General features: G+C 44.8%; 1 protein-coding gene across 1 annotated transcript in view; it reads right to left on the bottom strand.

Moving 5' to 3' along the window:
- Positions 1 to 16682, bottom strand: part of RABGAP1L (RAB GTPase activating protein 1 like) — a 482080-nt gene that overhangs the window by 364063 nt on the left and 101335 nt on the right. Inside the window, exon 12 of the mRNA XM_068239095.1 lies at positions 10264 to 10357. Coding sequence (XP_068095196.1) covers positions 10264 to 10357 — 94 coding nt within the window. The remainder of the gene's footprint in view (positions 1 to 10263; positions 10358 to 16682) is intronic.

Genomic DNA, 16682 nt, shown 5'->3' with positions numbered 1-16682 from the left:
ATCACTATGCAGGCTCTCTCTCACTGACTATCACTGTGCAGGCTCACTCTCACTGATTATCACTATCCAGTCTCTCTCTCGCTGATTATCACTATGCAGGCTCTCTCTCGCTGATTATCACTACGCAGGCTCTCTCTCACTGATTATCACTACGCAGGCTCTCTCTCACTGATTATCACTATGCAGGCTCACTCTCACTGATTATCACCATGCAGGCTCTCTCTCACTGATTATCACCATGCAGGCTCTCTCTCACTGATTATCACTATGCAGGCTCTCTCTCACTGATTATCACTATGCAGGCTCTCTCTCACTGATTATCACTATGCAGGCTCTCTCTCACTGATTATCACTACGCAGGCTCTCTCTCGCTGATTATCACTACGCAGGCTCACTCTCACTGATTATCACTATGCAGGCTCTCTCTCACTGATTATCACTATGCAGGCTCTCTCTCACTGATTATCACTACGCAGGCTCTCTCTCACTGATTATCACTACGCAGGCTCTCTCTCGCTGATTATCACTACGCAGGCTCACTCTCACTGATTATCACTATGCAGGCTCACTCTCACTGATTATCACTATGCAGGCTCTCTCTCACTGATTATCACTACGCAGGCTCTCTCTCACTGATTATCACTATGCAGGCTCTCTCTCGCTGATTATCACTACGCAGGCTCACTCTCGCTGATTATCACTATGCAGTCTCGGTCTCACTGATTATCACTATGCAGGCTCACTCTCACTGATTATCACTATGCAGGCTCTCTCTCATTGATTATCACTATGCAGTCTCTGTCTCACTGATTATCACTATGCAGGCTCTCTCACTGATTATCACTATGCAGGCTCACTCTCACTGATTATCACTATGCAGGCTCACTCTCACTGATTATCACTATGCAGGCTCACTCTCACTGATTATCACTATGCAGGCTCTCTCACTGATTATCACTATGCAGGCTCTCTCATTGATTATCACTATGCAGGCTCTCTCACTGATTATCACTATGCAGGCTCTCTCACTGATTATCACTATGCAGGCTCACTCTCACTGATTATCACTATGCAGGCTCTCTCATTGATTATCACTATGCAGGCTCTCTCACTGATTATCACTATGCAGGCTCTCTCACTGATTATCACTATGCAGGCTCTCTCACTGATTATCACTATGCAGGCTCTCTCTCACTGATTATCACTATGCAGGCTCTCTCTCACTGATTATCACTATGCAGGCTCTCTCTCACTGATTATCACTATGCAGGCTCTCTCTCACTGATTATCACTATGCAGGCTCTCTCTCACTGATTATCACTATGCAGGCTCTCTCTCACTGACTATCACTATGCAGGCTCACTCTCGCTGATTATCACTATGCAGGCTCACTCTCGCTGATTATCACTATGCAGGCTCTCTCTCGCTGATTATCACTACGCAGGCTCTCTCTCACTGATTATCACTATGCAGGCTCACTCTCACTGATTATCACTATGCAGGCTCTCTCTCACTGATTATCACTACGCAGGATCACTCTCACTGATTATCACTATGCAGGCTCTCTCTCGCTGATTATCACTACGCAGGCTCACTCTCGCTGATTATCACTATGCAGGCTCTCTCTCGCTGATTATCACTACGCAGGCTCACTCTCCCTGAACGCAGGCTCACTCTCACTGATTATCACTATGCAGGCTCTCTCTCGCTGATTATCACTACGCAAGCTCACTCTCACTGATTATCACTATGCAGGCTCTCTCTCACTGATTATCACTATGCAGGCTCTCTCACTGATTATCACTATGCAGGCTCTCTCACTGATTATCACTATGCAGGCTCTCTCTCACTGATTATCACTACGCAGGCTCACTCTCACTGATTATCACTATGCAGGCTCACTCTCACTGATTATCACTATGCAGGCTCACTCTCACTGATTATCACTATGCAGGCTCACTCTCACTGATTATCACTACGCAGGCTCTCTCACTGATTATCACTATGCAGGCTCTCTCACTGATTATCACTATGCAGGCTCTCTCACTGATTATCACTATGCAGTCTCTCTCTCATTGATTATCACTATGCAATCTCTGTCTCACTGATTATCACTATGCAGGCTCACTCTCACTGATTATCACTATGCAGGCTCTCTCTCATTGATTATCACTATGCAATCTCTGTCTCACTGATTATCACTATGCAGGCTCTCTCACTGATTATCACTATGCAGACTCTCTCTAACTGATTATCACTATGCAGGCTCTCTCTCACTGATTATCACTACGCAGGCTCTCTCTCACTGATTATCACAACGCAGGCTCTCTCTCACTGATTATCACTATGCAGACTCTCTCTAACTGATTATCACTATGCAGGCTCTCTCTCATTGATTATCACTATGCAGGCTCACTCTCACTGATTATCACTATGCAGGCTCTCTCTCACTGATTATCACTATGCAGGCTCTCTCTCACTGATTATCACTATGCAGGCTCTCTCTCACTGATTATCACTATGCAGACTCTCTCTAACTGATTATCACTATGCAGGCTCTCTCTCACTGATTATCACTATGCAGGCTCTCTCTCACTGATTATCACTACGCAGGCTCTCTCTCACTGATTATCACTATGCAGGCTCTCTCACTGATTATCACTATGCAGGCTCTCTCTCACTGATTATCACTATGCAGGCTCTCTCTCACTGATTATCACTATGCAGGCTCTCTCTCACTGATTATCACTATGCAGGTTCTCTCTCACTGATTATCACTATGCAGGCTCTCTCTCACTGATTATCACTATGCAGGCTCTCGCTCACTGATTATCACTATGCAGGCTCTCTCTTACTGATTATCACTATGCAGGCTCTCTCTCACTGATTATCACTATGCAGGTTCTCTCTCACTGATTATCACTATGCAGGCTCTTTCTCACTGATTATCACTATGCAGGCTCTCGCTCACTGATTATCACTATGCAGGCTCTCTCTCACTGATTATCACTATGCAGGCTCTCTTTCGCTGATTATCACTATGCAGGCTCTCTCACTGATTATCACTATGCAGGCTCTCTCTCACTGATTATCACTATGCAGGCTCTCTCTCACTGATTATCACTATGCAGGCGCTCCCTCACTGATTATCACTATGCAGGCTCACTCTCACTGATTATCACTATGCAGGCTCTCTCTCACTGAGTATCACTATGCAGGCTCTCTCTCACTGAGTATCACTATGCAGGCTCACTCTCACTGACTATCACTATGCAGTCTCTGTCTCACTGATTATCACTATGCAGGCTGTCTCACTGATTATCACTATGCAGGCTCTCTCTCACTGATTATCACTATGCAGGCTCTCTCTCACTGATTATCACTATGCAGGCTCTCTCTCACTGATTATCACTATGCAGGCTCTCTCTCACTGATTATCACTATGCAGGCTCTCTCTCACTGATTATCACTATGCAGGCTCTCTCTCACTGATTATCACTATGCAGGCTGTCTCACTGATTATCACTATGCAGGCTCTCTCTCACTGATTATCACTATGCAGGCTCTCTCTCACTGATTATCACTATGCAGGCTCTCTCTCACTGATTATCACTATGCAGGCTCTCTCTCACTGATTATCACTATGCCGGCTCTCGCTCACTGATTATCACTATGCAGGCTGTCTCACTGATTATCACTATGCAGGCTCTCTCTCACTGATTATCACTATGCAGGCTCTCTCTCACTGATTATCACTATGCAGGCTCTCTCTCACTGATTATCACTATGCAGGCTCTCTCTCACTGATTATCACTATGCAGGCTCTCTCTCACTGATTATCACTATGCAGGCTCTCTCATTGATTATCACTATGCAGGCTCTCTCTCACTGATTATCACTATGCAGGCTCTCTCTCACTGATTATCACTATGCAGGCTCTCTCTCACTGATTATCACTATGCAGGCTCTCTCACTGATTATCACTATGCAGGCTCTCTCACTGATTATCACTATGCAGGCTCTATCTCACTGATTATCACTACGCAGGCTCACTCTCACTGATTATCACTATGCAGGCTCACTCTCACTGATTATCACTATGCAGGCTCACTCTCACTGATTATCACTATGCAGGCTCACTCTCACTGATTATCACTACGCAGGCTCTCTCTCACTGATTATCACTATGCAGGCTCTCTCACTGATTATCACTATGCAGGCTCTCTCACTGATTATCACTATGCAGGCTCTCTCTCATTGATTATCACTATGCAATCTCTGTCTCACTGATTATCACTATGCAGGCTCACTCTCACTGATTATCACTATGCAGGCTCTCTCTCATTGATTATCACTATGCAATCTCTGTCTCACTGATTATCACTATGCAGGCTCTCTCACTGATTATCACTACACAGGCTCTCTCTCACTGATTATCACTACGCAGGCTCTCTCACTGATTATCACTATGCAGACTCTCTCTAACTGATTATCACTATGCAGGCTCTCTCTCATTGATTATCACTATGCAGGCTCACTCTCACTGATTATCACTATGCAGGCTCTCTCTCACTGATTATCACTATGCAGGCTCTCTCTCACTGATTATCACTATGCAGGCTCTCTCTCACTGATTATCACTATGCAGACTCTCTCTAACTGATTATCACTATGCAGGCTCTCTCTCACTGATTATCACTACGCAGGCTCTCTCTCACTGATTATCACTACGCAGGCTCTCTCTCACTGATTATCACTATGCAGGCTCTCTCACTGATTATCACTATGCAGGCTCTCTCTCACTGATTATCACTATGCAGGCTCTCTCTCACTGATTATCACTATGCAGGCTCTCTCTCACTGATTATCACTATGCAGGCTCTCTCTCACTGATTATCACTATGCAGGCTCTCTCTCACTGATTATCACTATGCAGGCTCTCTCTCACTGATTATCACTATGCAGGCTCTCTCTCACTGATTATCACTATGCAGGCTCTCTCTCACTGATTATCACTATGCAGGCTCTCTCTCACTGACTATCACTATGCAGGCTCACTCTCACTGATTATCACTATGCAGGCTCTCTCACTGATTATCACTATGCAGGCTCTCTCACTGATTATCACTATGCAGTCTCGCACTGATTATCACTATGCAGACTCATTCACTGATTATCACTATGCAGGCTCTCTCACTGATTATCACTATGCAGGCTCTCTCTCGCTGATTATCACTATGCAGGCTCTCTCTCGCTGATTATCACTATGCAGGCTCTCTCACTGATTATCACTATGCAGGCTCTCTCTCGCTGATTATCACTATGCAGGCTCTCTCTCACTGATTATCACTATGCAGGCGCTCTCTCACTGATTATCACTATGCAGGCTCACTCTCACTGATTATCACTATGCAGGCTCTCTCTCACTGAGTATCACTATGCAGGCTCTCTCTCACTGACTATCACTATGCAGTCTCTGTCTCACTGATTATCACTATGCAGGCTGTCTCACTGATTATCACTATGCAGGCTCTCTCTCACTGATTATCACTACGCAGGCTCTCTCTCACTGATTATCACTATGCAGGCTCTCGCTCACTGATTATCACTATGCAGGCTGTCTCACTGATTATCACTATGCAGGCTCTCTCTCACTGATTATCACTATGCAGGCTCTCTCTCACTGATTATCACTATGCAGGCTCTCTCTCACTGATTATCACTATGCAGGCTCTCTCTCACTGATTATCACTATGCAGGCTCTCTCTCACTGATTATCACTATGCAGGCTCTCTCTCACTGATTATCACTATGCAGGCTCTCTCTCACTGATTATCACTATGCAGGCTCTCTCATTGATTATCACTATGCAGGCTCTCTCTCACTGATTATCACTATGCAGGCTCTCTCTCACTGATTATCACTACGCAGGCTCACTCTCACTGATTATCACTATGCAGTCTCTCTCTCGCTGATTATCACTATGCAGGCTCTCTCTCACTGATTATCACTATGCAGGCTCACTCTCACTGATTATCACTATGCAGGCTCTCTCACTGACTATCACTATGCAGTCTCTGTCTCACTGATTATCACTATGCAGGCTCTCTCACTGATTATCACTATGCAGGCTCACTCTCATTGATTATCACTATGCAGGCTCTCTCTCACTGATTATCACTATGCAGGCTCACTCTCTCTGATTATCACTATGCAGGCTCACTCTCACTGATTATCACTATGCAGGCGCTCTCTCACTGATTATCACTATGCAGGCTCACTCTCACTGATTATCACTATGCAGGCTCTCTCTCACTGATTATCACTATGCAGGCTCTCTCACTGATTATCACTATGCAGGCTCTCTCTCACTGAGTATCACTATGCAGTCTCTGTCTCACTGATTATCACTATGCAGGCTCTCTCACTGACTATCACTATGCAGTCTCTGTCTCACTGATTATCACTATGCAGGCTCTCTCACTGATTATCACTATGCAGGCTCACTCTCATTGATTATCACTATGCAGGCTCTCTCTCAATGATTATCACTATGCAGGCTCTCTCTCACTGATTATCACTATGCAGGCTCTCTCACTGATTATCACCATGCAGGCTCTCTCTCACTGATTATCACTATGTAGGCTCTCTCACTGATTATCACTATGCAGGCTCACTCTCACTGATTATCACTATGCAGGCTCTCTCACTGATTATCACTATGCAGGCTCTCTCACTGATTATCACTATGCAGGCTCTCTCACTGATTATCACTATGCAGGCTCACTCTCATTGATTATCACTATGCAGGCTCTCTCTCACTGATTATCACTATGCAGGCTCTCTCTCACTGATTATCACTATGCAGGCTCTCGCTCACTGATTACCACTATGCAGGCTCTCTCTCACTGATTATCACTATGCAGGCTCTCTCTCACTGATTATCACTATGCAGGCTCTCTCTCACTAATTATCACTATGCAGGCTCTCTCTCACTGATTATCACTATGCAGGCTCTCTCTCACTGATTATCACTATGCAGGCTCTCTCACTGATTATCACTATGCAGGCTCTCTCTCTCGCTGATTATTACTATGCAGGCTCTCTCTCACTGATTATCACTATGCAGGCTCTCTCTCACTGATTATCACTATGCAGGCTCTCTCTCACTGATTATCACTATGCAGGCTCACTCTCTCACTGATTATCACTATGCAGGCTCTCTCTCACTGATTATCACTATGCAGGCTCTCTCTCACTGATTATCACTATGCAGGCTCTCTCTCACTGATTATCACTATGCAGGCTCTCTCTCACTGATTATCACTATGCAGGCTCACTCTCTCACTGATTATCACTATGCAGGCTCACTCTCTCACTGATTATCACTATGCAGGCTCTCTCTCACGGATTATCACTATGCAGGCTCTCTCTCACTGATTATCACTATGCAGGCTCTCTCTCACTGATTATCACTATGCAGGCTCACTCTCTCACTGATTATCACTATGCAGGCTCACTCTCTCACTGATTATAACTATGCAGGCTCTCTCTCACTGATTATCACTATGCAGGCTCTCTCTCACTGATTATCACTATGCAGGCTCTATCTCACTGATTATCACTATGCAGGCTCTCTCTCACTGAGTATCACTATGCAGGCTCTCTCACTGATTATCACTATGCAGGCTCTCTCACTGATTATCACTATGCAGGCTCTCTCTCACTGATTATCACTATGCAGGCTCTCTCTCACTGATTATCACTATGCAGGCTCTCTCTCACTGATTATCACTATGCAGGCTCTCTCTCTCGCTGATTATCACTATGCAGGCTCTCTCTCACTGATTATCATTATGCAGGCTCTCTCTCACTGATTATCACTATGCAGGCTCTCTCTCTCGCTGATTATCACTATGCAGGCTCTCTCTCACTGATTATCACTATGCAGGCTCTCTCTCACTGATTATCACTATGCAGGCTCTCTCTCACTGATTATCACTATGCAGGCTCTCTCACTGATTATCACTATGCTGGCTCTCTCTCACTGATTATCACTATGCAGGCTCTCTCTCACTGATTATCACCATGCAGGCTCTCTCACTGATTATCACTATGCAGGCTCTCTCATACTGATTATCACTATGCAGGCTCTCTCTCACTGATTATCACCATGCAGGCTCACTCTCACTGATTATCACTATGCAGGCTCACTCTCACTGATTATCACTATGCAGGCTCTCTCTCACTGATTATCACTATGCAGGCTCTCTCTCACTGATTATCGCTATGCAGGCTCTCTCACTGATTATCACTATGCAGGCTCTCTCTCATTGATTATCACTATGCAGGCTCTCTCACTGATTATCACTATGCAGGCTCTCTCTTACTGATTATCACTATGCAGGCTCTCTCTCACTGATTATCACTATGCAGGCTCACTCTCACTGATTATCACTATGCAGGCTCTCTCTCACTGATTATCACTATGCAGGCTCTCTCTCACTGATTATCACTATGCAGGCTCACTCACTGATTATCACTATGCAGGCTCACTATCACTGATTATCACTATGCAGGCTCTCTCTCACTGATTATCAGTATGCAGGCTCTCTCTCTCTGATTATCACTATGCAGGCTCACTCTCACTGATTATCACTATGCAGGCGCTCTCTCACTGATTATCACTATGCAGGCTCTCTCTCACTGAGTATCACTATGCAGTCTCTGTCTCACTGATTATCACTATGCAGGCTCTCTCACTGATTATCACTATGCAGGCTCACTCTCATTGATTATCACTATGCAGGCTCTCTCTCAATGATTATCACTATGCAGGCTCTCTCTCACTGATTATCACTATGCAGGCTCTCTCTCACTGATTATCACTATGCAGGCTCTCTCTCACTAATTATCACTATGCAGGCTCACTATCACTGATTATCACTATGCAGGCTCTCTCTCACTGATTATCAGTATGCAGACTCTCTCTCACTGATTATCGCTATGCAGGCTCTCTCACTGATTATCACTATGCAGGCTCTCTCTCACTGATTATCACTATGCAGGCTCTCTCTCACTGATTATCACTATGCAGGCTCTCTCACTGATTATCACTATGCAGGCTCTCTCACTGATTATCACTATGCAGGCTCTCTCTCACTGATTATCACTATGCAGGCTCTCTCTCACTGATTATCACTATGCAGGCTCTCTCTCACTGATTATCACTATGCAGGCTCTCTCTCACTGATTATCACTATGCAGGCTCTCTCTCACTGATTATCACTATGCAGGCTCACTCTCTCACTGATTATTACTATGCAGGCTCTCTCTCACTGATTATCACTATGCAGGCTCACTCTCACTGATTATCACTATGCAGGCTCTCTCTCACTGATTATCACTATGCAGACTCTCTCTAACTGATTATCACTATGCAGGCTCACTCTCACTGATTATCACTATGCAGGTTCTCTCACTGATTATCACTATGCAGGCTCTCTCTCACTGATTATCACTATGCAGGCTCACTCTCACTGATTATCACTATGCAGGCTCACTCTCACTGATTATCACTATGCAGGTTCTCTCACTGATTATCACTATGCAGGCTCTCTCTCACTGATTATCACTATGCAGGCTCACTCTCACTGATTATCACTATGCAGGCTCTCTCTCACTGATTATCACTATGCAGGCTCTCTCTCACTGATTATCACTATGCAGGCTCTCTCTCACTGATTATCACTATGCAGGCTCTCTCACTGATTATCAATATGCAGGCTCTCTCTAACTGATTATCACTATGCAGGCTCTCTCTAACTGATTATCACTATGCAGGCTCTCTCTCACTGATTATCACTATGCACTATACCACCTTTTGCAGCATTTTACAGAGTACATAGTCATGTCACCGACAGTTCCTCAGAACAGCTTACAATCTAATCCCTATCACAGTCACAGTCATTTTCCCACTTCCATGTACGATGAGAGCTTTCCTACACAATCTGATCATAATATTCAAAATCTGTTGTCCAATCGTGTTCAGAATAACTTTGTTTCCATAGCAACCTGCAGGTGCAGCTCTCTACATTAATATAAAACTTTCTTAAGTGACGAGCAGAAACTGAGCACAAACAATGCTTCCAGAACATGCATTGAGCAAAAGTGCACAGCGCACCATATTGTCAGTGCGGATTCTATACGGTACATCTGCTGCCTAGTCCTGTCCTGTGGTACTTCAGTATAAACTCAACTTACCACTTGGCGAGCAGCTGACCCCAACATTCCAGAATCTGCTCTGGACATTCTTTGGAAACGTCTCCCCATCCACTCCACAGCTCGCTGTCACTGTCTACGCAGAAACAGAAAATACAAGTATAATAGTAGAAATAAATATGGCAGCCTCCAAATCCCTCTCACCTCAGGTTCCTTTTAAAGAATAAGTGACACCCAAAAAAAACACATAAGTAGATAAATAATACTAGTTCTACTTAAATAACAGATGTATTACACTGTCCTAGTTATGATTACTGTGAATTTTATAAAGGAAAAGCAGAGAATCCTATTCTAGGCAGTTTCCATCTTGGTTACCTTTGACCTCCTGAAATCGTTTCTTCCCTCACTCTTTTTTTCTCCTCTTGCTAATTGTGTATTCGTTACCCGCCCTCCTCCCAGAGTCTTCAGACACTCCCACTGAGTTCTATACTAGGAAGTGCACGGTCTTATGTCATTGGAAGGAGGGGGAAATAAAGGGAAGAGGAGGAATATATTATAGATAAAAAGACCCCTAGCATGCAACTGTTTGGCAATGGCAATTAAAGGACCAGTGCTCCTAAGGTATGTGATAACTCCAAACCATAACAGCAGAAAAGGTTTTGAAAGTTTTTTGAATGCAGGATTAGCATCTGTATCACTTAATACACTCAAACCAGTTGCTGTTGAAATTTAATTTTTATGGCGACAATCCCGTTTTTAAAGCCGCATTTCCCTCTCACAGATTTCTCATTGTTAGTAGAGGGGAATACCTATATCGGATGCAGCCATTCCAAAGAAGCCCCCTATGGAAATGTCAGTTGTGTGACTCTGAGATCCCTTAAGCAAGAATGGAGTTAGCGGCAAAGTGGGTATAGCCCAGCTAATGAGAAGCTCTCACTATCCACATCCTCCTTGTGCTGCTGAGAGATTAACGCTCTGTGTTCAGCACTGCAGCTCAGCAGACTCTTAACATTATGAGCCACTCCTGCAGCTCAGATAAACTTTTACCAGGATAGGTAGGAGGTAGGCTGGGTCAGGTGACCTGAGCTTATAGAAAGAGGCTGTCTGCTGACCCCTCCCAGCTCCTTCCTGACAACGTTGGACCCTTTTCCACTGAAAAACATGACTGCATCACAATCGTGATTTACTATTTCTCCACTACCGCATTTCTGCCATGAGTTCATGCGCTTAGGCATTTGTATGTCACGAAGGTGGTGTTTGCCATTTGCTGCAGGAAGAAAAAAATCCAAACAGGAAAAAAATGTTAATAGCAGCATTGCAAAAGAAAAACCCATACCACTGCGATTGTTATGTGATTTTCCTGTGCTCCCATCAAGCGCACAAAAATGCAGCCGGACCGTTGTATGCGAATCAGAAAAAAATCATGTTACAAACATATCGCAATAATGGAACCGCTCTTGTACAGTTTCCATTCGTTTTTAGAGTACCTGGCATTTTGCAATTTGCAGCTAATTAAAAGTGACTGCTAACTAATGCAAGTTTACTCTCATATAAATTCAAAATTAGTTTGTGGATTAAAGAAGAACTGTAGAAAAAATTACATAATAACATTTTTTTATTTTTACAATATTCATGTATAATTATATATAGTCAGTGTTTGCCCATTGCAAAGTCTTTCCTTACTCTGATTTATGCTAGGTACACACAATACAATTTTCTGGCAGATTTACCTGCCAGATTGACTATTTCCATCATGTCTGATCTGAATTCTGATCAATTCTCCAATCGATTTTCCATTCATTTCTATGGAAATTGATTTGAGAATCGATCGGAAAATCGATCAGAAATCAGATCGGACCTGTTGGAAATAGTCAATCTGGAAGGTAAATCTGCCAGAAAATTATGTGGTGTGTACCTAGCGTTACATTCTGGCTTAATGCGGAACTGAAACCGCTGTAAAAAATAAGAGATTCACTTACCTGGGGCTTCTGCCAGCCCCCTGCAGCCAAAGTGTGCCCTCGCAGTCCTGACCGATCCTCCCTTCCCCGCCGCAGCTCACTTTTTTCCCCGTAATGGAGGTCAACTTCTAAGTCGACCTCCATTGCGTCCCGGCCACACGTATCCTAGCACACGTTCCTGTAGCCAGGAGCGCACTGCGCAGTACAAGGAAATCTCTACTGCGCCTGTGCAGTACGCGTCCGGCTACGAGAGAGTGAAGAAGGATATGCGCAGCAAAGGCCACGCAGGCGCAGTTCCCCTGAACTGCACAAAGTGAAAGTGAGCTGCGGCGAGAGACCAGAGCATCGGTGAGTGGCTGCGTGGGCACAGGTCGGCTGCAGGGAGCTGGCAAAAGCCCGAAGTAAGTGAAACTCTCATTTTTGACAGAGTTTTCAGTTCCGCTTTAAGAAGCTTCATTAGGAACATGCCTGTTTAAATTTCTGTAAACTCGTCGCATTAGTATGTTTCTGACTGTATCTGGTACTTACTGGTATTTGTGCTTTATATTATTAATACAAAAAGTGAGTATCCTGAATAATTTGCTGCATTCTATTGTATGTTCCTACAGTGCCTCTTTAAAGAGGAACTCCAGTGAAAATATAATAAAAAAAGTGCTTAATTTTTACAATAATTATGTATAAATGATTTTGTCAGTGTTTGCCCAATGTAAAAGCTTTCCTCTCCCTGATTTACATTCTGACATTTATCACATGGTGATATTTTTACTGCTGGCAGGTGATGTCAGTGGAAGGAGATGCTGCTTGCTTTTTTGGCAGTTGGAACCAGCTGTAAACAGTAAAACAGCTGTTATTTCCCCCAATGCAATGAGGTTCACAGACAGGAAACTGCCAGGACTATGGTCCTCACAATTTCCTGTGGGAGGGATTTTCCCACAATATCAGCCATAGAGCCCCCTGATGATCCATTTGAGAAAAGGAATAGATTTCTCATGGGAAAGGGGGTATCAGCTACTGATTGGGATGAAGTTCAATTCTTGGTCACGGTTTCTCTTTAAGGCAGGGATGTCAAACCGGTCCTACGAGGGCCGAGGTCCTCACACATTTTTGACACAGCTCAAATTAGTTGATGGGTGTGAATCAGGAAAGGTGTGGTCAATCAGGTAGAACACATTCCTCTCTTTCTCAGTCCTTCCGAAACACTGGCATGGATCTGGCCCTCCAGGCCTGGAGTTCGACACCTGTGCTTTAGGGCTCGTTTCCACTATTGCGGTGCAGAATCGCCTGGATTCCACCACTGTTGAAATTGCATGAAATAGCATGCGGATGCGAATTTTTGTGCGTTTTTTGCCGCGAATTCGCATAGGTGAGGGTATATGCGAATTTAACCATGTCACTGCCTGTTTGAAGTTACATTGGTACCTATGCGAATTCGCATGAAAATTCGCATACCATAGCCGCATGCGAATTTACATTAGCGGTGATTCGCATGCATTCCACTCGCAGGCGAATTCGTTGGCTCTTTTGTGCGTTTTTTTACCGCTGAAAAAAACGCACCTCAACAGCGCTACAGTGGAAACAGGCCCATCCACTTGCATTACATGTGCGAATCCACATGCGTTGGACGCATGCGGATTCGTGATAGTGGAAACGAGCTCTCAAGGCTTTACTGAAAATACAGCATTTCCCACATTTTGAGTTCCAGGATCTACTACTGAGGGCAGGAATCAGAGTGGTCCCCAGAGATGGGGTACACTGAATGGCAATCATGTGACAAGGCGCAATACGCAGTTCCTTGTCACAAATACAACTATCTGTGTGCCCAATCTGTGAGCAGACAGAGAAACAGCACAATGCTGAAAATGAGCCTGTCAGCTGCCCACGAGAAACTCAGCTAAACATCTCCAAGAGATGCCAGCGCCATACGGTGTCTGCATGTGGCGCCTGCAGCTTCACCAGCACGCTTGTAGCTGCCCGAGACTTCCCTGCAATCTTCCATTTTTTTAGCGTTTTAGGTGCAGTTTTTTTCTCTAAACCCCGCATTTCTGTGCCAGGAATTCAGTAAGGGGGTATAGAACCAGAAGAAGGCACATGGGAGGAGTCAACTCCAGCAGGCAGAAGGATCTGCCCAGCAACAGAATCATCAAACTGTACATGTAAAAGTGCTACCCGTTAAAAAAAAGGATGTCAAAAATAGCAGCTGGTAAAATATTGGTATAAGAGAGTGGTGGAAACCGCTCACCCCAGAAAGAGCAGTGCCAGACCAGGATAGCTAGTCCTAGAGAATACTTGAAGACGAAAAATGGTCCGCACGATGCTCCTAAGATCCTATATTTTATTTGTGGACGTATCCAAAAGTCAACACATATCACCAGCTGACATGTTTCGGACCTACTGGTCCTTATTCATAGCTAGAGTGCAAATAACACAAAAGGCCTCCTATATACCCTCCTTCGGTGGAGTGGGTGGCTCCCTAGACAATGTCCAAGGGAGACACCCCTAACCCCACCCATAGGAAGGGATATGTACAATATAAAGTGGAACACCTAAGGAGAAAAATAAAACAACATGCTAGTTATTTAAAGCTAGGTGTTGAATTAAAACGGGAGGCCTAGAGGCATAACGTACAAAATTCCAAACAAATCCCACACCAATATATAAATGTAGAAAAATATACATGATAAAACCTGTAAAACTATATAGAAAATCTGATTTGTACAATTAAAACCATCAAGGAGCAGCATATGTAGAGGGAATAGCCACTAAGTTAAGAGCGCCAGATCCCAGCGGGAATTCATACCCTTTGGGAGTCTCGTGCCCATTCTGAAAATCCACAAAGCCTCCCGGCTCTTGAGCCGTTTGGTTGTGTCCCCCCCTCTCCGTGCAGGAAAAACCCTCTCCAAGCCATGGAAGGAAAAAGAGGACATGTCACCTTGATGGACTTGGCGAAAGTGCTTTGCCACATTGGAGACGTTGGAGCTAAGCCAAGCGGGACCGCAGTAATGCTCCCCTATTCTAGCACGTAACGGTCTCGTGGTGCATCCCACATACTGTAGGGCACAAGTCCCACAGGTAATTAGATACACCACGTTCGACGTCCCGCAATTAACAAATTGCCTAATGGGGAAACTGCGTCCATTCGAGGTTGACGTAGCAACTCGGGTTCGAGTATGGACCTTACAATAGTGACATGTTCTCACTCCACATCTGTATGAGCCCAACACATTCTGCCAGGTAGAAGACCTGGTCCGGGACTCATACAGACTAGGAGACAATGTTTGTGCCAGAGTGGGAGCACGCCTACTTGCAAAGCGTACCCCCTGTTCCTCATCACCCTCCAATACTGGGAGATACTTCTTAACGATGGACACAATCTTGTCATATTCCTCACTGTATGTTGTAACAAAAGTGGGTTTAGAGACCCCTAAATTCGCATCCAAGTCACCCGTATTTCTAAGCAAAAGATCTCTGCTTTTAGAAGTGGCCCTGACCTGCGCTCTGTTGATCATCCAATTGGGGTACCCCCTCTCTTTCAATCTAGTCCCTACCGTTACAAACTCCTCCCCAAGCCAAGACCCCCTCGAGCAATTCCGGCGGGCCCTGGTGAACTCCCCCACCGGGACCCCCCGTATAGTGTGTTTAGGGTGACAGCTAGTAGCCCGAAGGGTGGTGTTCCCGCTACACGGCTTTCTATAGGTCCTAGAGTGTATCTTCCCCTCATCGGAATCTCCCACCAAAGTTACATCTAGATAATCTATAGAGCCTACCCCCCAATTGGAGGTGAACTGTAAATTTAAAGTATTGGTCTTCAACTCTTTCATAAATGAGGGGATATCCTCAGGATTACCCTTCCACACCAAAAGAAGGTCATCAATATACCTCCCGTACCACGCAACATCCCCCAGACGGCGGCTCCCACCCCCAAAGATGTGGCACTCCTCCCACCAACCCATGTACAGGTTTGCTAGGGACGGCGAAAACTTAGCCCCCATGGAGGCGCCACACCTCTGGAGGTAGAAGCCACCATCAAACATGAAATAATTGCGGGACAGGAGGTACTTGACGGCCAGACAAATGAAGGTTCTCAAATCTTCAGAGTACGCTGAGTATTTCTCAAGGTGATGCTCAATAGCTTGGATGGCCAGGTCATGGGGTATACATGAGTACAGGGCCTTAACATCAATTGTCACCCACACAAAATGATCGTTCCAAGAGAAGCCCTCTAAACTTGCAAGTAAATGCTTTGTGTCTCTGATAAAGTATTAAAATATTGGTATAATTACCGATATACTCATAGTAAAATAGTGGTAATCCTTACCGTATTTACTATAAGCTAACCTTAGCCTAACACTAGCCCTCCCTCTCAATGCCAAACACTAACCGATCCCCCCTGGTGGTGCCTAACCCTAAAACCCCTCTGGTGGTGCCTAACACTAAGGACCCCCCCCCGAGGGGATTCTACATTTTCAGAATGCAGCAGAAGCATTTGCTCATTCCTTAGCCTAG

The sequence above is a fragment of the Hyperolius riggenbachi genome, chromosome 6 (assembly GCF_040937935.1).
Source record: "Hyperolius riggenbachi isolate aHypRig1 chromosome 6, aHypRig1.pri, whole genome shotgun sequence".
Taxonomy (NCBI): Eukaryota; Metazoa; Chordata; class Amphibia; order Anura; family Hyperoliidae; genus Hyperolius; species Hyperolius riggenbachi.
The sequence above is the reverse complement of the archived record's forward strand: the minus strand, read 5'-3'. Positions and strand labels throughout refer to the sequence as shown.